General features: G+C 45.2%; 1 protein-coding gene across 23 annotated transcripts in view; it reads right to left on the bottom strand.

The window, feature by feature from the left end:
- mffa (mitochondrial fission factor a) overlaps window positions 1-26,786 on the bottom strand; it is a 583,551-nt gene that overhangs the window by 366,157 nt on the left and 190,608 nt on the right. For 22 of the 23 annotated variants that reach the window (XR_007425391.1, XR_007425390.1, XR_007425389.1 and 19 more), the window contains exon 4: window positions 426-520. The exons of the other annotated variant lie outside the window; for it this stretch is intronic. Coding sequence is in view for 7 of the 22 variants with exons in the window: in XM_049467407.1 (XP_049323364.1) it covers window positions 426-520 (95 nt within the window). In the remaining 15 variants the exon portion in view is untranslated. The remainder of the gene's footprint in view (window positions 1-425; window positions 521-26,786) is intronic. 23 annotated transcript variants of the gene reach the window in all.

The following is a 26,786-nucleotide window of genomic DNA, read 5'->3' on the forward strand; positions in this document are numbered from 1 at the left end:
TTCACATTCATGTCCAGTGTTCGTAACAATTCAGCCACAGTGATTCCTCTAATTCAGCTGTTGTGTGTATATTTGTATGCAGCTGCAATAACATGTACAGGCCAGAAGAGAGCCACACATAATTAGTGAAAGGAAACAAAATTACACAAGCACACAACTCACATTGTTTAAAGCAGCACCACAAAAACAATAACAAGGAAAGAGAGGAAAAAAGTGAAAGAGAACACATTGACCCTTATGCTTCAGTGTAAAAGAACATTAGTAGCAAACATCTGTTTATATCACTGTTCACACAAAACAGTCCTTTTTATTTTTTCCTTCTATATTTAGATATTTGTATTGAATTTCAACTTTACCAACTGTTAAATATGGCAAAGGAATACATGTGTTATTTATGTTGTGAGTGTTTATTTTCTAGTACTCACAAAGAGTCATTTTTGACCAGCTGACTACCATGACGGACAGCCATGTTTTCACTGATAGACCGTTCCCTTCGTGATCTGCTGTGACCTGTGCACTCCTGTGTGTATGGGTAAAAGAGAGAGAGAGAGAGAGAGAGAGAGAGAGAGAGGGAGGGAGGGAATTAAAACTTTTTATTTACACAATTAAAAATATACAAATACACCAAGACCACCACCTAGTTTCAAAAACACATTTTTAAAGCCTGGAGACAAGAAAACTAACAAAAACAACAAAACAAAGACCAAAAACAAACAAAAAACTGTAAGGGTCAACTGCAAATCACCTGCTTCATCAACTGTGCACATAACTGCATCCTTCATCCTTTTGGATGTAAAAAAATAACATATAATCAACATATAATCACATTTCTAGCTGAACTAAATCCATATGCATTCTAACTTTAGGTTTCTGGCATATATTTTCGGTAGAAATCAGATACAACCTCTGATCCTCCGCTGTGACTGAAGTTGTGCACATAAATTCTTGCAAATTACCCACAAAACTGTAATATGCAAAGTCCATCCTAAGTCGCCTAGCCACTAAACCCAGGAACATGGTCACCACATCCACTGACCCCTGGCCTAGCCTTCAGTTGTGGCTTGTTTTCCAAATTGCTAGTTTGGCCGTACCAGAGAGAAAATTCAGCAAAACAAGAGCACAGTATACATTGGCCAAAAAATTAAGAGCTGAGGGGAGAAAACTTTGCTGAGTAACTGAAATCATTCAACTAACAGAGAGAACATAAGCCTAGAACACTGCATAAATAGGTAACATAAGAACTCTAAGAACTAAATCACTAATTCAATAGAGTGTTTACAGGACTCCAAAATCTGGTTTATGCACAACTGAAAAGACATTACTCCAAAATGATACACTAATATTACTTGTATATCTTATATCTTAAATACATAAGAATGAGATCTTTAAGAATTTAGTGGTGTGATTTGATAAACCCTTTGATGTTCATGTTTTATAGGACTCCAAATCTTGTCTTATTATTACATAAGAGAGAAAGAAAAGTCGACAGTGAGTGCCGATCCGTCGCTGTTTTAAAGTAATACAACATCAGCCTCAGCATGCTCAGCTACTGCTTAGAGGTTGGCAGCTAGTTTGGCTCAGCAAAATACCTTTACCCGATAAACTGCCGTCCATGAATCAAGCATGAAGGCAAGTTATTTGTTGACATTTAAATTAGCAAAAACCAGCAAGCCTTTCTCCAAAGGGGAGTTTCTCAAAGAGTGCATGGTGGAGACAGCAGCTATCTTCTGCCCTCGATTCTCTGATTTTGGGAAAATTCACACCAAGTCAGCTGGTGTCATGTCCCCTCACACAAGATCCTGAAACAGCGCCACAGGAGTTGCAGTTGGAACTGATTGATCTCTAATATGACACTGTCCTAAAGGAGAAGTTAAACTCTCTTAAACTGAATGACGTTAGATGGCACAGAGGATGCTGGTGTTGTTTGGCTCTGTGTATGTGTGTGAACAGACATTTAGTGTGATGAACACCAACAAAGCACCCCACAGATCCCAGTTGAGTGATGAACATCTCATATCTGTTCTGAGAATAGCCACAACAAAACTAACACCAGACTTTGATGCAGTGGCAAAAAAGGGTGATCAACAACATTGTTCCCACTGAAAGTGACTAAGTATTCACACTGTAATGCCTTGTTTATTTATGCATCTAATGCAGTCAAATTTTAAAAGTCAATGTGGCCCCTAAGCCAAAAGTTTACCCACCCCTGTCCTAGGGGATTTTAATCTGAACTGTTTTTCTAATGAATCGGATCATTTAAAAGAAGTTTGCAGCAATTGCATCCTCTCACAGCTAATCACTGAGTCAACCCATCCAAACCTAAGTGCGAATAAAAGACAGATCTAGCCCCTATTTCTGAGTAAAAAAAAGATTTAACTGATTGATGGATAATTTGATAACTATTAGATTTGCTTATTTTATAACACTCCAAACATTTCTAAAATGTTACATTGTTTTTTTAAATAGGTAGTTGTGTTTCTGGTGTGTATTGGATTATTAGATCTGTAATTAGTAATTAGTTATCTGTGGGTGCGGTTTAGTAATCCGTGGGTAAGGTTTAGTAATCCGTTGGTATGGTTTAGTAATCCGTGGGTAAGGTTTAGTAATCTGTGGGTAAGGTTTAGTAATCCGTGGGTAAGGTTTAGTAATCCGTTGATACGGTTTAGTAATCCGTGGGTGAGGATTAGTAATCTGTGGGTAAGGTTTAGTAATCCGTGGGTAGGATTTAGTAATCCATTGGTACGGTTTAGTAATCCGTGGGTAAGGATTAGTAATCTGTGGGTAAGGTTTAGTAATCCGTGGGTAAGATTTAGTAATCCGCACGTGCCGTTTACGGATTCTGTGGGTAGGTTTAGTAATCCATAAGTAGAGTTTAATAATTCCTAGGTACGGTTTAGTAATCTGCGGGTATGGTTTAGTAATCCGTGGTTACGGTGTTGTAATCCGTGGGTACGGTTTAGTAATCCGTACGTGCGGTTTAGTAATCCGTGGGTAAGGTTTAGTAATCCGCACGCGCCGTTTACGGATTCTGTGGGTAGGGTTTAGTAATCCATAAATAGAGTTTAATAATTCCTAGGTACGGTTTAGTAATCTGCGGGTACGGTTTAGTAATCCGTGGTTATGGTGTTGTAATCCGTGGGTATGTTTTAGTAATCCGTACGTGCGGTTTAGTAATCCGTGGGTACAGTTTAGTAATATATGGGTACGGTTTAGTAATCTGTGGGTACGGTTTAGTAATCTGAGCCTCCGGTTTAGTAATTCGTGGTTACGGTTTAGTAATCTGTGTGTACGGTTTAGTAATCTGTGCCTCCAGTTTAGTAATCCGTGGTTACGGTTTAGTAAGCCATGGTTACGGTTTAGTAATCTGTGGGTACGGTTTAGTAATCTGTGCGTGCGGTTTAGTAATCTGCGGGTACGGTTTAGTAATCTGTGCCTCTGGTTTAGTAATCCGTGGTTATGGTTTAGTAATCTGTGGGTACGGTTTAGTAATCCGTGGGTACGGTTTAGTAATCTGTGCGTGCGGTTTAGTAATCTGTGGGTATGGTTTAGTAATCCGTGGGTACGGTTCAGTAATCTGTGGGTACGGTTTAGTAATCTGTGCCTCCGGTTTAGTAATACATGGGTACGGTTTAGTAATCTTTGGGTACGGTTTAGTAATCTGTGCCTCCGGTTTAGTAATAAATGGGTACGGTTTAGTAATCTGTGGGTACGGTTTAGTAATCCGTGGTTACGGTTTAGTAATCTGTGCCTGCGGTTTAGTAATCTGCGGGTACGGTTTAGTAATCTGCGGGTACGGTTTAGTAATCTGTGCCTCCGGTTTAGTAATCCGTGGTTATGGTTTAGTAATCTGTGGGTACGGTTTAGTAATCTGTGGGTATGGTTTAGTAATCTGCGGGTATGGTTTAGTAATCCGTGGGTACGGTTTAGTAATCCGTACGTGCGGTTTAGTAATCCGTGGGTAAGGTTTAGTAATCCGCACGCGCCGTTTACGGATTCTGTGGGTAGGGTTTAGTAATCCATAAGTAGAGTTTAATAATTCCTACTTACGGTTTAGTAATCTGTGGGTACGGTTTAGTAATCCGTGGTTACGGTTTAGTAATCTGTGCCTCCGGTTTAGTAATCCGTGGTTATGGTTTAGTAATCTGTGGGTACGGTTTAGTAATCCGTGGGTACGGTTTAGTAATCTGTGGGTACGGTTTAGTAATCTGTGGGTACGGTTTAGTAATCTGTGCATGGGGTTTAGTAATCTGCGCGTACGGTTTAGTAATCTGTGCATATGGATTTTGCTCTTAAATTTTTTTTACAGCCAGTGACCCCTCCAGGGCTCTGTACGAACTGCAGGATTTTTCACTCGCTATACGTCCTGCAACCTGAACTCCTCCAGGAGCTTTGATAAGCATGCAGAAAACTGTATATGAAGCTATGCTAAGGTTGATGTACAGCAAAATCCACAGTTTCAGTCGCCACCAATAACAATAAAACCATCGCCACACTGTGCCAAAGTACTGCGCAGAATAATAAAAAGAGCATTTTGTTTCTGCTCCACATTTGGAGCAGAAATGTAAATACAATAGAACTTTAATTTCAACCTTTACAACAACAACAAAACAACCTTTCACTACCTCTTCTGAATGTGGAGTTATGTGCCATAACTAAGTTTTGGGAGTGAGCCACGCCCTCACTCCTCCCACTTCCATCCCTATTTAAACAGTCACTTCCTCTCAACCTACTCATTGAACAAACCTCGCCAAACCTCGCATGTGGTGTTGCCGACTGCTCCTTACCTGGTACACGATGGTTCTGCACCTGTCTATCTCCTGCGACCAGCTGCTCCCGTCCACCCTGACTCCTCCACTGCCTCTGCTCCAGGCTGCCTTCCCTGGTAGTGGTTTTATCTTGTCTCGGCTGCTGTGGCTGTCGTCTCCTCTACCTGGTCTGGCAGCTCCCGTATGGTCTCCTCGGCCCTTGGGCGGACTCTCTTGCCGCTGAACCCTTCCTCCTGCCCCTGCGGGGCCTCCACGCGTTCTCCGCGTTCTCTCTCTTTCCGCCATCTTTCCAGCGACGCTGCCGCTGTTTATCCTCTCCTGCTGCCACTGCGGGGCCTCCACGCGATCTCCGCGTCCTCGGCGGTCTCTCTCCCTCTCTCTTCGCCGCTGCTGCTTCCTTCACGAGGCCTCCCCGCGACCCTGTCATCCGCGGCGGTCTCTCTCTCTCTCTCTCAGCGCTTCCGCTGAACCACTCCTGCTACACTCGCGGGGCTTCCTCGCGTCTTCGCCGGACTTCTCTTCAACCCTTTTCGGCGCTGCACGCGCCCCTCCGGCGGCTCGCTGCACTGCTTGGAGCCGTCTGTTTTGCATTTCCTCCTACTGCTGCCTCTCTTGGCGATACTCGAGCTTCGAGCGTGGACACGCCTCCTCTCTCTCTCTCTCCCGTGCGAGTGCCGGCGTGCCTTTATATCCGTGGACCGGCGGTATTACTGCACATGTGTTTAGCGCCCTTCTCTTTCTCTCTCTTTCTCTCTCTGCCGCTACCGCGGCCCGCTCCGACCTGCGTTTCTTTTCCACCCAACCCGCTGGCCGGGTATGGCTCCGCCTTCCTGCAGCCTCACTGGGCCGTTCTTGAGCGTAGCCACGCCTCCTCTCTCTCTCTCTGTCGGCGTGCCTTCATAATCCATGGATCAGCGGTATTTCTGCAGATGTGTTCAGCGCCCCTCTCTCGCTCGCTCGCTCGCTCGCTCGCTACCGGCGCCCACGCCGGTGCCGCTACCGCGGCCCGCTCTTCCCTTTTTTTCCCCTTCCGGCCCGTGTTTCTTTTCCGCCCGACCCGCTGGCAGGGTGTGGCTCCGCCTTCCTACAGCCTCACTGGACCGTTCTAGAGCGTAGCCACGCCTCCTCTCTCTCTCTGTCGGCGTGCCTTCATATTCACGGATCAGCGGTATTTCTGCATATGAGTTCAGCGCCCCTCTCTCTCTCTCTCTCTCTCTCTGTCTCTCTCTCAGCATCTTCTTTCTCTCTCTGCCTCCACCGGCGCCCACGCCGTTACCACCGCCGCTCCCGTGGCCCGCCCTTTCCTGTTTCCCCTTCCAGCATGCTTTTCCGCCTGACCCGCTGGCTTGGTGTGGCTCCGCCTCCCTGCAGCCTCACTGGGCGGTACTCGAGCATGGCCACTGTGATATTCCTGCTGCTGATTTGGCGCCGCCTGCTGGTCACGTGCTGCTCGGCCCGGAACTGGCGTTCCTTCGAACGCTGTCCTCGTTTCGGAATTGAAGACAATTATCCAACGTGGTGTCTATCCTTTGAGCTGGACGGAGTGCGTGGGTCGCATGCTCCCTGCTTCCATCATAACCCTCCTCACCATGATCGTAATCATTTTCGCCATCATTATACTTATCTTACTCATCTTTGCCATCAGCATCTTCACCCTTGCAGTCTTTGCCTCCATATCTCTGCCACCATCGCTGCTCTGTCTATTGTATTGTGCCATTGCCGTCACCACGATCCTTGGCACCCTCATCATACTCACCTCCATCATCACCATCGCATGGCCATCTTCACCATCGTCGTCATCACCACCATCTTTGCATCACCATCGTCTCCACCGTAGTCGTCATCTTCGTGGCAGTCTTCACCATCATAATCACCTCCATCTTTGCCCACATCACCATCATCGCCGCAATCTTCTCGCCAGCATCTTTATCACTTTCACCTGCTTCGCCTGCATCATCGCCTTCGTCATTGCCATGGTCTTGGTTGTAATCTCGCTCTCGTCATTGCCCTCTTTATCGCCATCGTCATCACCACCATCTCCGCCTGCATCGCCTTCATCGCCGCCATAGTCTTCATCACCATTGCCATTGTCCCTGCCTACATCACCGCCTTCATCTCCGTTGCCGCCATCTTCTGGCCTGCATATTCGTTGCTTTCACCTTCTTCGCTCTCATCAACGCCATGCTGAGCATCATCTCATCCTCATCGTGGCCATTTTCACCTTAATCGTCTCCGTCTCCTTCTTTGTCTGCATCGCCTTCATCGTCGCTGCCATAGTTTTCGTCGTGGCTATCATCGTCATTGCAGTAGCCATCTTCATCCTCATCATTGCCGCACTCTCTGCCTACATCCCATCAGCGCGATCTTCTCACCTACGTCTTCATCTTCCTCGTCTTCATTGCCATCGTCTTGGGCATCACCTTGCCCTCGCTATGGCCATCTTCGCCACCATGGTCATCATCGCCCCCATCTCTTCCTGCATCACCTTCATCTCTGCCACTGTTGTCATGGCCATCCTCATTGTCTTTGTCTCTGTCATCCCCATCATCGCTGTGATATTCTCGCCTTCATCTCCATCTTCCTCATCTTCATCGCCATCGTCTTGGGCATCACCTTGCCCTCGCTTTGGCCATCTTCGCCACCATGGTCACCATCGCCACCATCTCTACCTGCATCACCTTCATCATCTCTGCCACAGTTGTCATGGCCATCCTCATTGTCGTCGTCTCTGTCTGTCATCGACATCATCATCGCTGCGATCTTCTCGCCTTCGTCTTCATCTTCCTCGTCTTCATCGCCATCGTCTTGGGCATCACCTTGCCCTCGCTATGGCCATCTTCATCACCATGGTCATCATCGCCACCACCTCTGCCTGCATCACCTTCATCACCTCTGCCACAGTTTTCATGGCCGTCCTCATTGTCTCCATCTGTCTGTCATCGCCATCTTCGCTGCGATCTTCTCGCCTTCGTCTTCATCTTCCTCGTCTTCGCCGCCATCGTCTTGGGCATCATCTTGCCCTCACTTTGGCCATCTTCACCAACATCGGCATCATTGCCACCATCTCTGCCCATGTCATCGCCATCATCGCTGCAACTTCATAGCTTGCACCTTCACCACCCGCATAATCGCCACCATCTGGGACGTGATCTCGCCCTCTTCATTCCAATCTTTCGTTGCCGTTGTGACAATCACCCTCACTGTACTAACCTTTGTCACCGCCACCCTCGTCTTCGCCTCCTTACCCATCTTTGCTACACCAGTCGGTCTGTCCTCCCTGCCCATCCTCCATCATCCCAACGCCATTTCATCTGTCCTCCCTGCCCATCCTCCATCATCCCAACGCCATTTCATCTGTCCTCCCTGCCCATCCTCCATCATCCCAACGCCATTTCATCTGTCCTCCCTGCCCATCCTCCATCATCCCAACGCCATTTCATCTGTCCTCCCTGCCCATCCTCAATCATCCCAACGCCATTTCATCTGTCTTCCCTGCCCATCCTCCATCTTCCCACCACCATTCCAACTGTCCTCATTCTGTCTGTCCTCCCTACTCTTTTTTTTTATCTCCCGTTGCTGCCGTCTTCCCACTCCGTCTTCCCACTCCGTCGTCCCGTCTTCCCACTCCATCTTCCCACTACATTGCCCCGTCTTCCACTCCATCGCCTCATCTTCCCACACCGTCTTCCCACTCCATCGCCCCGTCTTCCCACACCGTCTTCCCACTCCGTCGGCCCCCTCCCCCCTCACTTCTGTTGGACCATCAGGAGCACCCCTTCTACCTTACCAGGTCGCTCCTGCTGCGCATGCGGGTCGGTGGCTGCTTTTGGGGCCTTTAAACTACATGTACAACACGTGCATCATTCCATTAAGTCGCTCAACACTACCTTTCTACTTCAACCGATTTCTGCCACCAAGGACCTCATACATTCCTATACTCGAATAGGCTGGCAGCACCTTCAAATACCTTACTTAATTATTCCCTACCTTTCTTTCCTTTGACTTCCACACTGCCTTCCCCATGCATCGGTTCATCCTCTGGCTTTCTCAAAGACTACAAGGTCGGACTTCCAACACTCAGTTGCTTCTTAAATCCTAGCAGTGGTCGAAAGTTCTGATTTAATTTTTGGGGCTTCGGCTTCACGCTTTACAGCGAAGCTGCCCCGAACTCCATCCCAAATACTCTGAGTTCGCTCCCCCTCTTTCTTCTTCTCTGCCCAATCAAGGGCGTGGGTCAATACTAGCAAAGTGGAGTTATGTTCCATAACTAAGTTTTGGGAGTGAGCCACGCCCTCACTCCTCCCACTTCCATCCCTATTTAAACAGTCACTTCCTCTCAACCTACTCATTGAACAAACCTCGCACCCACCTCCTCCCCATCTTCCTCCTTCTTTAATTTTATTCTCTTCTCATGTTTCTTTTCATGAGAGGGGGGGCTTCGGCTTCACGCTTTACAGCGAAGCTGCCCCGAACTCCATCCCAAATACTCTGAGTTCGCTCCCCCTCTTTCTTCTTCTCTGCCCAATCAAGGGCGTGGGTCAATACTAGCAAAATAAAACATTAGTTCCCAAAGAAGGACATAAAAAAAAACTGCTATGCCAGCTGTTAGATTGTTAATGTGAAAAAAGCACCCACTGCTCTTCCCCCCACATAGCCCACTCAGCTTCATTAGCCGCATCAATATGCACTTTTGGAGAAAAATAACATCCAACTACTTTCTGAAATTAAGGCATGTTTATAATTAGCTCCACCTCCATTAATATTAAAATAACCTACTCCTAAACTGTACAAAAGTCCAAGTAAGTTATTTATTTTATTTGTTCATTTTAGTCAGGCAGGTGTTTAGGCACCTGTGTAAATTATTTAAAGCCCCTCTTGGCCCCCTCATTGCCAGTTCAGCAAGAGGCAAATTAAAGCTGAGCAGCAGCAGGCTGATTCCATCTTTAGATAGTGTGGTGTGTGTGCATCAAATGATGTTATTCAGCTATCTCCTATACATTTGCCATTATCTTGTTACTACTGTGTTGTGGGTGTGAAAATTCAATAAATCTCTTTTTTAAATGACATAACTTGTGTTTAAACTGGACACTCAATGGAGGTTGGCTCTGGAAATAAGAAGAAGCATTGCATCATTCATAATCCACATAGACTATATATGTTTAAACAGAAGAGAAGAACAGGAAAAAGGAACAGTATCATAAATAGAAAAAAGACCATGTGATGCAATCAATATCACAAATGACAAGAAGAATTTCTTTGCACCGTTTTACCATTTTTTTGTGCGTGTAATATGCCTTTTCAGTCAAAAGTGTTTTTTTCTTGTTTAAAAGATCCAGTCTTCTGAAGCGATACAACAGACCTTACAATCTTAAAATCAGGGAAAAATCCTTAAAATCCACCTGCTTCCCAAAGTCTTATCCAGAAACATTTATTTTCTACAGACTGTACATAAACTGCCCTGCCCGTATAGCTAACCTCAGAACTCTTAAAGTTCTCCTGTAAACCAGCTTCACCACGATCAGAGAGACTTATCTGTCATAGAGCTACACTCCATAAATCCAGCACATAAAACATACCCAACCTTCAACATTTACAGTATCGAGCACTGACCTGTCAGTCAGCAGTGTAACACCACTCGTACTGGGAACTGCACTGGCTAAACTCTCGCACTCAGCATGCCTCACCTGCCCCTGATCAGCATTTACAACAGCAGCAGCACTCACCTTAAAACCAGCAGGACCGGTCTTATTTACCTGCCTCCTGTGTGGCCATGCTAACTGCTTATGCCCAATATCCCTACCCCTTTAAAGCAGCAGAGGCTGTTGGTACTGGCGTACACAATGTAGCTCTGATTATCATGCTTCACCCGAAAAAAAACATCCAGTGTATTTAAAAACATATAAACCTACCTCCGAAAAGACTTCACATGCTTTAGAGACGGATTTTTACAGCCCAGAAGAACCATTGTAACTGAGCTAGCCATTTTAAGATGGGTAAGGCGGAAGTAATGTTCTCATAACCAACCTGATCCATTGCCAGGTACTCCAGGTACCTTCCTCAGGAGACTTCATCCCCACACTGTGATAAAGCCGCCACCTTGTCCACCTGAGGTCATATGTGGCCACCACCCAGGACATACCCTAGGTAAGAGATCTCTCCATGAGCAAGATGACACTTACTCATAGTCATAGTCATAGTTCCTTTATTTATCTCCCAGAGGAGAAATTTTGCTTGGATTGAGGGCATTCTGCACTACAACAAAAAACAGACAAACATACAATCATGTGACCAAAAACCATATCATTACAATACATTAAGGATTAAAGTGCATTACATTTCATACTTTTACACAACCCCACATCCCCTATACAACAGTAATACAGTCAGACGTCCTTATTATTTAGAATCTTAATTGACAGTGGTACAAAAGAGTGTTTAAACCTATTGTGCCTGCACAAAGGAACCCTGTATCTTCTACCCGAGTTCATGAGCTGGTACTCCTGATGGAGCACATGTGTACTATCACATACAATATACCTAGTCTGCCTAATTATAGTCTGCTGCCACAGCTCCTGCGGGCCACTCGGGTTTGCTGTAAGACCAGCCTCAGCGATCTTACCAAGCACAATTTTCAGACATCTCAGGTGTTACTTCCACGATGAACTGAACACAACAACATCTATGTATGCTGCCAAAAGTCTTCAGTGCCTCTGAGAACTTTGTCCATTGTGATGGAAATGTATTGATTACTTGGTGCAAATAATGAAAAGGGATTATTTTACTGTGATTTGTCCATGTGATTCTCTCTATCAAGGAGGGTCTAAGTTAACAGAGAGCTTTAACTGCTTGCAACAGGATGCGGGGGTTTGGGTGCATTCCACACCTGCAGAGCAAGGGCCTACTCTGCCGAAGATAAGAACACTAAATGATTCACTAAAGCCATGTATGGACTGTTTGTACGGTCTATGTAACTTTGTGATTCCAGGTTGCTTAAGAGGGGTCATATAACATAGCCCAATGAGGACTGTTAACTGAAAACTGCCCAGTAACCAGACTGGCCGGTCCTGCAAGGGTGGGTTGTGCAGCCCTCAAAGGGCGTGGAAACCCCTACATAACACTGTGACTGTTAGTATATCTTAGAGAGAGGATTCTGCATTGTCTGTTGTGCTATCTCCTCCAATAAATGCTGCTAACTTGATCCAGATTTTGTGTAGAACTTCTGTAGCTTGAATTTCCACCACAATTTGGTGTCAGAAGTGGGATGAACAGCGGAGAGGGGAGAGGTGACTATGCATCGAGCGCACACTCCAGCAAGATTGGACCCAAAGGCAGGGGAATTCCCACAGAGAAATACGTGATAGTAAGGCGGGGATGTGCAGTGACAGATCGCCTCTCTGCCTGCAATCCAAGCTTCACCAAAAGAACTAGGTGGTGAGTGACAGAACGTTAAATTCCAATTCGTAGGTTGAAGCAAACATCCCCTTCGCCGGGCTCTTGAGGTTTCTTCCCTGGATATAGAAAGTTGTATGACGATATAACACGAGTGAAGACTAGCCTGGTCATAGAAAGGCCTCTACTTGTAGATGTACTTTTAGAGTTAAAAGGTCCGGACCGTGGGGAAGAACACCAATAAAGTACTCAGGGAGTACAGTGCTCAGGGTAGTACATAGTATAGGTAAACGAAGCGAGACATGGTTGTTGGGGCTAAATTACTCTGAGCAATAAATCAAGTGAGAGAGCAAAACTGGGATCCCAAATATAAGAAAAAAAAAAGGGACTAACATTTTAATCCAAAGATTCACACTGTGGATTAAGCCAGGATTATGGCACTGATAGGGTAATGTATGTCTCACTGTGGATAAAATATTTTGGATTTTCAACTATTGGGAGCCTCAGTGTGAATAATAAAACTGTGTGAGTGCATGACTGTGTGACTGTGTGAGTGTGTAACTGTGTGTGATAATATTTAACTAAGTTTAATGATTACGTTTAAAGATAGTGGGACAAGCACCAGTAGGGTGTTCAAAAGCAGTAATTAAACACTGTGCTAAACATAAAGAACATATACTACAGGCAGTTGGGTTTTGGGAAGAAGAAGTGGTGTGCAGAGAAATGGAGAAAGAAAAAGGGTGGGGGTTAAAACTAAAACAGTATCTCAGTGTTTCTCGGTTGCAGCCGTTCCTGACCTCGATGCCGCCCCACCTAGAAGACCAGAGCCAAGAAATCAACCAGAGCCAGCAGCGGGGGAAAAGCAACCTCAAGCAGTAAGAGAGGAGCAACCACCCCCCACAAGCCACCACCAGACATGCCTGGCTCTTACAGAAAAGCACGTCAGCTGCCACCAGCCACGAGTGGATCCTTTCCCATGCAATAAAATAGCTGCACAAGATGGTTCCATTCTAGTGCACAGGACTAAGAAAGATATGATGGAAGCTGCCTCCATACTGCCCGACCCTTGACAAGCAGGAGGACGAAAGTTTGGAAAAGAATTTGAAGACTTTGGTATGTCTTGTCGACCAACCTTGAACGAAATGAGTTCAGGCTTTCCCTACTTTTGCTACATGAGGAGGATGTAGAGAAAGTGGCAGAGGAAAAGGAAATGGCCGAGGAAGAGGTAGAGGCCGAGGAAGAGGTCGAGGGCACAGAAGAGGCTGGGGAGGATTACATCAGGAGAAGTGACTGGCGGCAGATATATAATAATTTTAACTGTATACAAAGGAAAGGTCTATGGACTCTGGTATAAAGAACCAGTGTGTATGATGGGACTGGAAGCTGGAAAGGAGCTGGTTTTGCCTAGCTCAGCGGCACACCGCATCAACAGCGGGGGAATTTTCAGGGAGGGCCTCTCAGTGATTAGAACTAATGAGCTCCATGATGACACACAAAAATAGAAAAAAGAGGTGTCTGTGGACCTCCAATATGCTTTAGATGGCAAACTTTTTTTCACATTGTTACGTGATATCCTCCATTTGTCCTATAAATTTGCTGGCCAGAGATTCTGATGTATAAATTAGGGTGTATGCAAATCAGCTCCCCTGAGGATATTTAGAACAACCATGCATGGTACAGGTAGCATCAGGAGTTTCGGGGTATGATTATATGTGGCACTGTGTTGATGAGCTGGGAGAACTACCAGACATTTTCTCTAAAATGCACAGAAAATGGTACTAAATCCATTATAATGAAAAGCAGTGATTTGGATTGCACTTCACGCATTAGTCAAGGCTCTGATTATGGATTATGGATTCAAGGAGATTTTATTGTCATTCGCATCACATGTGGTACATGAGGTGGAACGAAATTGTGATCTCACGATCCAGTTTACACCCAAGAGCTGTTGTTAAAATAGAAATATAGATAAAATAAAGAATACAATAAAAATAGAATATACAATATAGATAAGATAAATACCCAAAAAAAGGAAATAAATAAATAGAGAGAGTAGACAGGTAGCAGCAACATGAAGTCCAGAGTGCAAGTTTGCTATAGCAGCATGAAATGGAATTAGAGCAGTAGAAGATAAAGTGTCTCAGTGCGGGTAAAGTGACAGTGTTTGTAAACAGTAATTTGTCCTTGTGTGTCAGTTCAGTGTGTTGTTAGGTGGAGTTTAAAAGTCTTACAGTTTCCGGAATGAAGCTGTTTCTGAGTCTGGTTGTTTTGCACTTGATGTTCCGCAGCCTCCGGCCTGAGGGGAGCGGGAGAAAAAGTGCATGTGCTGGGTGGGTGGGATACTTCCTGATGCAGGTGGCCCTTTTCCTGCATCTGGAGGTGTAGATGTCCGTGGTGCTGGGGAGGCTGACTTCAACAATCCTCTGTGCAGCCTTCACCACCCTCTGCAGAGCTTTCCTGTCTGCAGCGGAGCAGCTTCCATGCCACACGTTGATGCTGAAGCACACAACGCTCTCCACCATACATCTGTAGAAGGAGGTGAGGACTGCACTCCCGAGTCCAGCTCGTCTCAGCCTCCTGAGGAAGTAGAGCTGCTGATGTGCCTTCCTGACCAGAGTGGAAGTGTTGTTGCTCCAGGTGAGGTTGCTGCTCAGGTGCACACCCAAGTACCTGTAGCTGTCGACCACTTCCACCGCAAATCCTCCAATGTGCAGGGGGAGGTGGGCATGCTGGCCCTTCCTGAAGTCCACAATCATCTCCTGTGGGAGATGATGTGGGTCTGAACCAGTCTTTCAAAGCACTTTGTGACTATCGGAGTGAGGGCTACTGACCGGTAGTCATTGACTATGACTAAGAAAAGCAATTTTTCACATTCAAAATTTTTGCCAACAACACTCCTATGGAGTGATAAAATGGCGGCTACTGTAGTTTCATTGACAAAACAGCAGGATGCATGATTTACAGTGGGCAATTTATACCCCCACATCTCCCTGGCCAGATTTAACCACACCCTCCCCTGGCAGGATATCTGGCAGTGGGCTTTGAGGGTGGCCAGGGCCAACAATTGGGCTGATACAGAGCACCCTAATGTGCAATACAGCTCCTCCACAAAAACGTGGAGATGGCCCTTTAAGTACAGCCAGAGAGCGGAGCGAGGACTTTGAGCTTGCTCTACTTCCTCCTCAGCTATAGGTTTTAAATACAGTAAATATGATGTAGGATTATTTAAAGACTGAACCAGTATCCATCACTTTGAAATCTACATACAGGCCTAGACAAGCTCAATATACTTAGAAACCAGAAGCAATATAGGGCATTAGACCCGTATTTCAATCTCTTTTGAAAGCAGCAGTTATAATGCCATGTCAAGACTCACCGGTGAGAACTCCCATTTTCCATTAAAAAAACCCAGCCGGGATGAGTGGAGGTTTGTTCAGGACCTGCAAGAAGTAAATGCTGCAGTCTAAGCTTGAGCACCTGAAATTCCAAACCCCCACACCATTTTCTCTCAAGTTCCAATGGTCCACACCTTTTACACAGTGATAGGTCTAGCAAATGCATAAAGTATTCTAAATTGGTTTAGGGTGGTTCCCAGATTTCTTATAGAAGGTTGAAGATTGGTTAATCATGAAATTCATGATTGTAAGATTATTATTTTCGTATTTACTTGCAAAAGTGAAGTCAGGAAAAAAGCTAATTCAGAGGAAGCATTTATAGGCAGAGAAAAGTACCAGATTTATCTGAAGATCCTAGAACAAGTTCCCAGGGTTTTTCAAGAACCTGAAAATTTTTTGAAGAAAAATAATAATAATACTAAATCTATGTAGATAACAAATAAATAAATGAATGAATGAATGAATAAATAAATAAATAAATAATAGGATATAAAGTAGAAAAATGGAAAGTAAAACAAACAAACGGGAAATGGCCTGCTGTCTGCCGTTCGACTACCATCTCAAATTGCAGTTGTTAAATGCGTAGCACATACTTCAGCAAATGATCCTGTCAGCAAAGGAAATGCCTTCGCAGACTATGTAGCTAAACACACCTCTCGCACCGCACCCGTCACCGCTGTATGACCGCCTGTAACAGACCAGGAAAAAACATCCCTACAAGACAGTCAATCCGCTGTTACTGGAATAGAGCGAGCTCAGTGGTCTAAATCAAGGTGCGTCAAACAAAACAATGCAACAAATAGACCATGAAAGGCTTAATTGTAGTACATTCACCCAAATGTTTTCATGTTAAGCCTGTGGGTCATCCCCCAGTGACAGAGCCATTTTAACATTTGCAGATTGATTTTGTGGAACTTATACTAGCAGAAGGGAAAGAATTTCTCCTGGTCTGTGTATGCATGTTCAGTAAAAGGGTTAAAAGTTTTCTTACAGGTACCCAGGATGATGAAGCAGTGGCAACGACATTAGAAGATCATTAAGAATGGCCATGCAAAAAACAAACAAACAGGAATTAATTGGGTGAGGACTGCACTCCCGAGTCCAGCTCGTCTCAGCCTCCTGAGGAAGTAGAGCTGCTGATGTGCCTTCCTGACCAGAGTGGAAGTGTTGTTGCTCCAGGTGAGGTTGCTGCTCAGGTGCACACCCAAGTACCTGTAGCTGTCGACCACTTCCACCGCAAATCCTCCAATGTGCAGGGGGAGGTGGGCATGCTGGCCCTTCCTGAAGTCCACAATCATCTCCTTCATCTTCTTTATGTTGATGCAGAGGTTGTTATCCCTGCACCAATCCTTCAGGTGTTTCACCTCCTGCCTGTAGCTGGACTCATCTCTGTTCATTATGCATCCAACCACTGCCATGTCGTCCGCAAACTTCATAATATGACAGCCTGGATGGACAGGTGAGCAGTCATATGTGAGCAGTGTGAACAGGAGGGGGCTCAGCACACAGCCCTGAGGGGAGCCAGTGCTGAGGATTATGGTGGGGGAGGAGATGTTGTGAATCCTCACAGACTGCGGCCTGTTGGTCAGGAAGTCTAGGACCAAGTTGCACAGGAAAGAGCTCAGTCCAAGTGAGGAGAGTTTGGTTATCAGGGTCTGAGGAATCATGGTGTTGAAAGCAGATGTGAAGTCCACAAAGAGCATACGTACGTAGGAATCCTTCTGCTCCCGGTGGGTGAAGGCAGTGTGGACCTCGGAGGAAATGGCATCTTCTGTGGATCGGTTCTTCCTGTATGCGTACTGGTGGGGATCCACAGTGACGTTGATGGTGGCTTTGATGTGGGTCTGAACCAGTCTTTCAAATCACTTTGTGACTATCGGAGTGAGGGCTACTGACCGGTAGTCATTGACTATGACTAAGAAAAGCAATTTTTCACATTCAAAATTTTTGCCAACAACACTCCTATGGAGTGATAAAATGGCGGCTACTGTAGTTTCATTGACAAAACAGCAGGATGCATGATTTACAGTGGGCAATTTATACCCCCACATCTCCCTGGCCAGATTTAACCACACCCTCCCCTGGCAGGATATCTGGCAGTGGGCTTTGAGGGTGGCCAGGGCCAACAATTGGGCTGATACAGAGCACCCTAATGTGCAATACAGCTCCTCCACAAAAACGTGGAGATGGCCCTTTAAGTACAGCCAGAGAGCGGAGCGAGGACTTTGAGCTTGCTCTACTTCCTCCTCAGCTATAGGTTTTAAATACAGTAAATATGATGTAGGATTATTTAAAGACTGAACCAGTATCCATCACTTTGAAATCTACATACAGGCCTAGACAAGCTCAATATACTTAGAAACCAGAAGCAATATAGGGCATTAGACCCGTATTTCAATCTCTTTTGAAAGCAGCAGTTATAATGCCATGTCAAGACTCACCGGTGAGAACTCCCATTTTCCATTAAAAAAACCCAGCCGGGATGAGTGGAGGTTTGTTCAGGACCTGCAAGAAGTAAATGCTGCAGTCTAAGCTTGAGCACCTGAAATTCCAAACCCCCACACCATTTTCTCTCAAGTTCCAATGGTCCACACCTTTTACACAGTGATAGGTCTAGCAAATGCATAAAGTATTCTAAATTGGTTTAGGGTGGTTCCCAGATTTCTTATAGAAGGTTGAAGATTGGTTAATCATGAAATTCATGATTGTAAGATTATTATTTTCGTATTTACTTGCAAAAGTGAAGTCAGGAAAAAAGCTAATTCAGAGGAAGCATTTATAGGCAGAGAAAAGTACCAGATTTATCTGAAGATCCTAGAACAAGTTCCCAGGGTTTTTCAAGAACCTGAAAATTTTTTGAAGAAAAATAATAATAATACTAAATCTATGTAGATAACAAATAAATAAATGAATGAATGAATGAATAAATAAATAAATAAATAATAGGATATAAAGTAGAAAAATGGAAAGTAAAACAAACAAACGGGAAATGGCCTGCTGTCTGCCGTTCGACTACCATCTCAAATTGCAGTTGTTAAATGCGTAGCACATACTTCAGCAAATGATCCTGTCAGCAAAGGAAATGCCTTCGCAGACTATGTAGCTAAACACACCTCTCGCACCGCACCCGTCACCGCTGTATGACCGCCTGTAACAGACCAGGAAAAAACATCCCTACAAGACAGTCAATCCGCTGTTACTGGAATAGAGCGAGCTCAGTGGTCTAAATCAAGGTGCGTCAAACAAAACAATGCAACAAATAGACCATGAAAGGCTTAATTGTAGTACATTCACCCAAATGTTTTCATGTTAAGCCTGTGGGTCATCCCCCAGTGACAGAGCCATTTTAACATTTGCAGATTGATTTTGTGGAACTTATACTAGCAGAAGGGAAAGAATTTCTCCTGGTCTGTGTATGCATGTTCAGTAAAAGGGTTAAAAGTTTTCTTACAGGTACCCAGGATGATGAAGCAGTGGCAACGACATTAGAAGATCATTAAGAATGGCCATGCAAAAAACAAACAAACAGGAATTAATTGGGTTAAGTGCTTTTCCCTGGTCCTTTGGCAAAGCAGAACCAGACCACAAAAAAAAATCAGTAATCTTGAGTGTTCGGGAGACCTCCACTCAGGGGATTAGGACACCCTCCACTTGATAATCATTAACTTTATAATTCTCTGACGGAATTGCGTCTCGTTGGATGAGGCGCTACTGCAGGTGAAAGCAGTGCTGCTGTAACCAACTGACCAGCCCTTCCACGACCACAAGCCAGGTGACTGGGTGCTGATAAGGGATCACTGCAGACGAAGGTGCAACCAACCCAAGTGGACTCCTAGTGACCCACACAGCTGTGAAAGTGGAAGGACGAGGAATGTGGGTGCATCATACTCATTGAAAGAAGGCTCCAACTACACCAGAGGAGACAACAAGCTGAAGATGAACAACCACAAAAGGCTTTAAGAGTTCATCATAATAGCTGCAGGATTGAGCTGCCTGCTAGTCATCATGGGAACAGTGTACATTCTCCCTGCCATACATGACTCCAATGACTCTGATTAAACATATTTCAGGGACCCAGGGAAAAATGTTTTTTGGCAAAATATCATAACACCATCATCCTATGGAATGTTGCAGCTGCCCCATGTAATCCAAATAGAATAGTCTGAAAATAGTACAGCCATGTTGGAGTATGGAAAGCAGTTTCTGGAAGACTGAGCAAGTGGAACCTGCCAGTATCCTCAGCATACATCGAGTGTTGACAGCACCTTGGCCTTACCCAGATTCTCAATCAATTCATCCGCTCATGGCATTGGATATGAATTTAACGCCAACACAGCATTCAGCCTTGAGAAATCCACACAGAAACGAAGACCCATCCTACTTGGGAACAACCACAACAGGACTGCACCAGTCACTGTCTAAAGGCTCGATATGCCCATCCGCAGCAGCTCCTCCACGTCTTTTTTAAAATGAGGCACGAGCCGTGCTGGTAACCTGCAAGTGGTCTGTCAAATCTGCTCATGCTGGGAAAGCCTGATGTCATGCTGAATCACTGCTGTTCGTCTAGGTTCCTCTGAGAAAAGCCCTGCAGGAATCACTCCGGGTTAATCATGTTCAGGAACCCTTCCAGGACTTGCTGATCGCGGCCACCAAGCTGCTAGTGCCAGCCTCTCAAACATCACAAAATAGAGCAAAATATTGTCCGTGTCTTTAAGAAGCGGAAGCCTCGGCCACGCTGTCAGCGCTGTCCTTGTGTGCTCCGCCTGCCCCGCTTACCACCTCTGCTACCGCTACGGGTCTGTAGATCCTAGTCCATGCCTCTGCTGTGGCTGTTGTTCTTGTGGCTTGTCGAAAAAAAAAAACCCACTATAGGTAGTTTTGGGCGAATGACCTTGGGTATTGGGTAAAAGTACAAAAAAGCCTCTCATCAGAGGAACAGACTATGAATGACTGCTGACGTGGGAAATTTCATTATCACCAATTTATCACCATTATAACCACCTTGTTATGACAAATGTAATCATTTTATGCATGTTCAGTCACTAGATGTGACCATTTATGATTATTCATTTCACTAGATGTTATATAATTTGTATGCATGTTTCGTTTTATTAGATGTGCTTATTCACACTTATTATTCACAGTGGTAATTCACTCATATTAGTTCATTTGCAAACTTGCTCTTGAGTTAGTGTGACACTTTGTGTATGTGCTGGCTAGCAGAGAAACCTTGTCTGATAACCATTTTGTGTGAGAAGTGGTTATGCTGACATTAGACTCTGTCTGGGAACAGAAGGGAGTTTTGAAGGATGCAGGTGCAGGCTGAAGCCCCATGCCCATGTATGGTTTATGTTTTCAGAATGAGGCAGAGTGAGAATGGATAACACTCTCTGAGAAACTGTTGGTCTCTCAGAGCACCTTCAGAGCGTGATGCTTTCATGACTGATTGTACTCTCAATATTTTGCATTAATAAAACTTGTTACTCATTTGACACGACTCAGAACTTAATATTTGTCTTTATTAATTGTCACAGGTATTTCCACCACAAACTGGCGTCACGAACAGGATCCCAGAGTGATCGACGGACGGAGAAAGGTCCCTCTCATCGAGGACGCTCTCCGGTGAGGCCGGTAAGCCCACAGACAAATGGATAGTACCGTGGGGGAGAAGGGGGGCGGATCTCCATCCGCCGATCTGACGGGATTTAATAAGAACCTTGGTGGTGAGTGATATATTAATTCAGTAGAAATAATTGTTAATCCCCTCCACCTGGCCTAATACACTCCTACCTGTGAAAAGAGTAGTATTAGTATGGCAGTTAGCGGTGTTTGAGCATGGCAGTTAACGGTGCCAATTTTGGTATGGCAGTTAGCGGTGTTTGAGCATGGCAGTTAACGGTACTAATCGTGATATGGCAGTTAGCGGTGTCTGAAAAGGCACGGCAGTTAACGGTATCAGGCACCCAAAGTGGGTCTCTATATATAGACATATTATAGAGTATTAAAAGGTCCGGACCGCTGGAAGGAGTGTAAATATACAACATGTGGCAGATCAGCGGCAGATTACAATCTGTGGCAGTTGACGGCACGTCCAGTATTTAGTGAGGGAAGGCAGGTGAGATCATTTTGTTTGGGGACTAAATTTCTGAGTCAAAGTCAAGTGAGAGAACAACAAAGTGGGATCCCACTTAGCTAAAGAACTAAAATATAACCCAAAAATACACACGGCTCCATTATTTAATGAGATGAGTAGATATTATGGCACAGAGAGTGTAATGTATGTTCTAATTTGGATTAGATACTTTGGATTTCCAGCAAATGGCTGGAAATGTCTTGGTGTTAGATATTTAGGGAAATTTAAGCAGAGAATACAGCAGCCGCCCGTGGGGTGTCCACGAGCAGTAACTAATCATTGGAAAAAGCATAAAGAAAATATGTTAAGAGCAGCAGGGTTTTGGATAGAGGAGGCAGAAAAACGGGAGAAAGAAAGGGAGGGGGGCGCAATTAAACCCATGTCTCAGTGTCTCTCAGCAGTGCTCGATCCTGTCCCCGACGCGCACCACCTAACAACAATCAAGCAGGCGCTCCAGCAGCAGAGGCACCACCACCACCACCACCAGCAGAACCACCAGAACTGAGGGATCAGCTGGACGAGATGATGGCAAACACAAGTTTGGGGACCAACGCCCCAGCAAGTTCCCCGGTGTCAAGCAACACAAGACAAAAGAAGCCAGGGGGGGCAATGCAATCCCCCTCCTGCGAAGCCCCAAAACCCGGAGCGTTTGGACCAGTCAGATGATCTGATTTTCGTAGGACCGATGGTTGAAGTAGCAGGGCATGAAGGGCCAATGCTAGTTCACAGATACTGGACTGAAAAGGACATTTTGGAAGTTTTTACTGGATTACCAGACCCACAACAAGTTGGAGGAAGGAAACTCGGAGATGAATTTGAGAACTTTTGTGTTTCGTGCCGACCCACATCCAATGAGATAAAGCGTGTCCTGATGAGAAAACTCGGATCAAGTTACTGCAAGATCGACAGAGGCTGGCCGCAGTGGGACATTAGACTGAGTGATGTTCAGTGGAAACGAGATCCCGCCGCAAACCCAGATCTGAATTTGGAATACAGAAACATGATAAGAGACTTAAAAGAGCGCCTTGTTGCAGCCTTTCCCCTTCACGTCGATATGGGGAAGATTGCTGAATGCAAACAGAAAGACGGAGAGACTGTACAGGATTATATGGTTCGTCTAACCAGAGTCCACACTGATCACAGTGGACTTGAGGCTCCTGCAGCCAGAGCAGAAAATGCTGATGCGGTTTCTTCATGGGAAGCACTCTTGCGCAATAGCTTCCTACTGGGACTGAAGCCAGAACTGGCCAACACCATCAAGCAACACTGTATCGGATATTATCGACAACCTCTCAGCACTATTGAAGATCATGCCAGACACTATGAGATTCTTTTCAAAAATCAAGAAAAGAAGAAGGAGAAGAAGAAGTCTGAAACAATGGATCAAGCTATGTTAACAATGGTACAGCAGGTAACAGAGCTAACTGCAGGCTCCCAGAGGGGAAAAGGAAGAGCACGAGGAAGAGGTAGAGGACGAGGTGGATTTGCTGGTAACGGACCTGTATTCCGACCACCAGCTCCTCAACAACAGCAACAAGACAGTCAAGCGGACGAAACTGAAGTGGATTGGACAAACAGGTGTTATGCCTGCAGAAGGGAAGGACACTTTGCTAGAGACTGCCCTGGCGAAGTTGACAGCAGTGCGTCAAACAAGTGACTGGCGGCAGAGAGGCAGGACGGCACAGATGAGTCCACTGAGTCATCGGACAGGGAAGTAGATCTTTCTTTTTCTTACCTCAGTTTAGTGCAGCAATTAACCCATAATCCAACAGCAATGCCAATGTTAAATGTTGAAGTGTGTGGAAAGACACTGAAATTTATGGTTGACAGCGGTGCTGGTTATTCTGTAATTAGGGCTGAGGATTTGAAATGTGAAACACAACCAGGAAAACATACAGCATTAATTGGGGTAGGAGGGCAAATAGTTAAAGAAAAAGTGTCTGTGCCTCTCCAATGTTCTTTAAATGACCGATCCTTCTCTCATTCCTTTTTGATCTCCTCAACATGCCCAGTAAACTTGTTGGCTATAGATTTGATGTGTAAATTAGGTTGTAATTTGAGTAGCTCACCAACTGGTTTATCTATAGAATTTGAACAACCATGCATGGTCCAATTTGCACCTGGGGCTCCATGATATGCATATATGTGGCGTTGTGTAGAAGAACAGAGTGAAACAATGAAACATTTTCTGTCAGAAACAAAGAAACTGGTGACAAAGCCTTTGGAGTGGAAACAAACTGATTTGCATTGTACATCCCACATTAGCAGTGGGCCAGACCATGAATACGAATAGTTGTTTTACCACCAGATTTCAGAACCACTGTCTACAACATATTTAATTTGGGACAGTGAAAAAGCAGCAGCTATGGTCTCTTTAACTAAACAGCAGGACACTTTGTTCACAGTAGAAAATTCCTCCCCTCACATCTCCCTGGTCAGAGTTAACCATACCGTGCCATGTAAGAATATTGGTCCATGGGTTTTACGGGTGGCCAGGGCTAAAGATTGGGTGAATACAGAATGCCCCAATGTGCAGTACAGCGCCTCCACCCACACATGGAGATGCCCTTATCAGTATCGTTTGAAAACAGAGCCTACAGTGAAGCTGTTTGGCAGTGCGCCACTGGTGCAGGCGGTTTCACTCACAGAAGAAGAGGAACTGGAGCTTAGCTCACTCCCTCTTCAGCTGTGGGCCAGCAGTAAATATGATGTGGGTTTAATCAAGGCTGTGAACCTGTGTCCATTACACCTAAGTCTTCCTATAGGCCTAGACAAGCTCAATATCCTTTGAAACCTGAAGCAGTTGAAGGCATTAGGCCCGTGTTTCAAGCTCTTCTTGAAAAAGGGGTCATAGTGCCATGTGCAGACTCACCAGTTAGAACACCAATCTTTCCAGTTAAGAAGCCTGGCCGGGATGAGTGGAGATTTGTACAGGATCTGAAAGCAGTAAATGCAGCAGTCCAAGCACGAGCCCCTGAGGTTCCAAATCCCCACACTATTTTGTCTCAGATACCAACGGAACACACCCACTACAGTGTAGTGGATCTGGCTAATGCATGTTTCAGTGTTCCAATTAATCCAGACAGCAGATTCTGGTTTGCATTCTCCTTTGAGGGGAAAGCATATACTTTTACAAGGTTGTGTCGGGGTTATTGTGAGTCACCTACCATCTGCACTCATGCTGCACTGAGAGATAGCCTGGCAAGCTTAGTTCTACCGCAAGGGGTCACTCTCGCGCAGTACATGGATGATCTTCTCATCTCTGCCCCCTCGCAGCAGCTTTGTAAACAAGCAACATTACAGTTGCTGCAACACTTGGCTGAGCAGGGCCACAAGGCCAGCAAAGCAAAATTACAGTACTGTAGGACTGAGGTTACTTTTGTGGGCTATGTCATAAGGGCAGGAGAGAAACGCATGGCAACTGATAGAATTGAGGCTATTTGCCAAATTCCTAAGCCCACAACAAAGAAACAGCTGCTTTCTTTTTTAGGAATGTGTTCATACTGCCGCACTTTCATTTCCTCCTATGCAGAGCAGGAGGGCCCTCTTAGGGGTTAGCACTGCAAAACTGCAGCGGACACAAGAGGCGGAGGAAGCATTTATACAGCTTAAGGTGGCTTTGCAAAATATGCCAGCATTGGGCATACCTGACCCAACTAAACCTTTTGTTCAGATGGTAGATGCAAAAGGCATCTATATGACTTCAGTGCTTACTCAAAAACATGGAGATCAGCTACGCCCTGTTGCTTACTTTTCTAGTAAGCTGGACTCAGTGGCTCAGGGTCTGCCCACCTGCCTTAGAGCAGTGGCAGCAACAGAAAAGGCACTAATAGCTTCAAGAGACATAGTAGCTTACACTCCACTTACATTAAAGGTACCACATGCAGTGCACAACATTCTCCAAGATCAGAGAGTTGCACATTTATCAGCCCAAAGATGGCTGAGATATCACACTGCTTTACTTGACATGCCTAATGTTACAGTACAATGTTGTAGCACGCTCAATCCTGCCTCCCTCCTCCCAACTCCAGAGGACGGGGAGCCGGGCAATTGGCAAAAGGTCAATCATTGAACGTGTACACTGATAGCCGGTACACATGGGGTGTGGCAAATGATTTTGGTTTCATGTGGAAGCAGCGTAACTTCCTGACAAGTTCAGGAACAAAGATCAAACACCATGAGCTGATTAATAACTTGCTTTCTGCTCTTTTGCTTCCCTCACAGATCGCAGTAATAAAGTGTGCCACACACACATCCACAGGAGATCCAGTGAGCAAGGGAAATGCCTTTGCAGACAGCGTTGCTAAGCACACAGCTCACACTGCACACATCACAGCTGCACAAATTTCTACACCAGAGCAGGAGAAACCTTCCTTAATTGACATTCAGTCTATGGCAACACCATCAGAGAAAAAATTGTGGGCTAAAACTGATTGCTACAAAGACAATGGCATTTGGAGACAGAAATCCACCAATAGGCCACACCTACCCAAACAATATGCTAAGGTTTTGATTAAAATTGTCCATGGGAGGAGTCACATGGCCAAGGGAGGGATAGTAGAGCAGATTTCCAGGTATTGGTATGCACCTGGACTCTATACACTTGCCCAAAATTTTTGTTCTTCATGTCTCATCTGTGCTCAGCACACACACAGACATGCTGCACCACTCACACAGCAGCCAGCAGGTCACCCACCTGCCACAGAACCATTTCAACACTGGCAGATAGACTTTGTAGAACTAACCCCAGCAGAAGGGAAAAAGTTTCTCCTGGTCTGTGTTTGCATGTTCAGTAAATGGATTAAAGCTTTTCCAACAGGTAAACAGGATGGAGAAGCAGTGGCTAAAGCATTTCTCAGAGAATTAATCCCTAGATTTGGTCTGCCAAAAAGGGTTTCTAGCGACAATGGCACACCATTTCTACACACAGGGCTCAAAAGTTTGACCAAATATTTGGGTATTGACATGCACAAGCATTGTAGTTACCACCCCGCCTCAGCAGGGGCAGTAGAGAGAACAAATGGCACCATCAAAATCGGTTTGACAAAAATTACACAGCAAACAGGTCTAAATTGGGTCAAATGTCTCCCTCTGGTCCTGTGG

Source organism: Astyanax mexicanus, chromosome 18 (genome assembly GCF_023375975.1).
Source record: "Astyanax mexicanus isolate ESR-SI-001 chromosome 18, AstMex3_surface, whole genome shotgun sequence".
Classification (NCBI taxonomy): Eukaryota; Metazoa; Chordata; class Actinopteri; order Characiformes; family Acestrorhamphidae; genus Astyanax; species Astyanax mexicanus.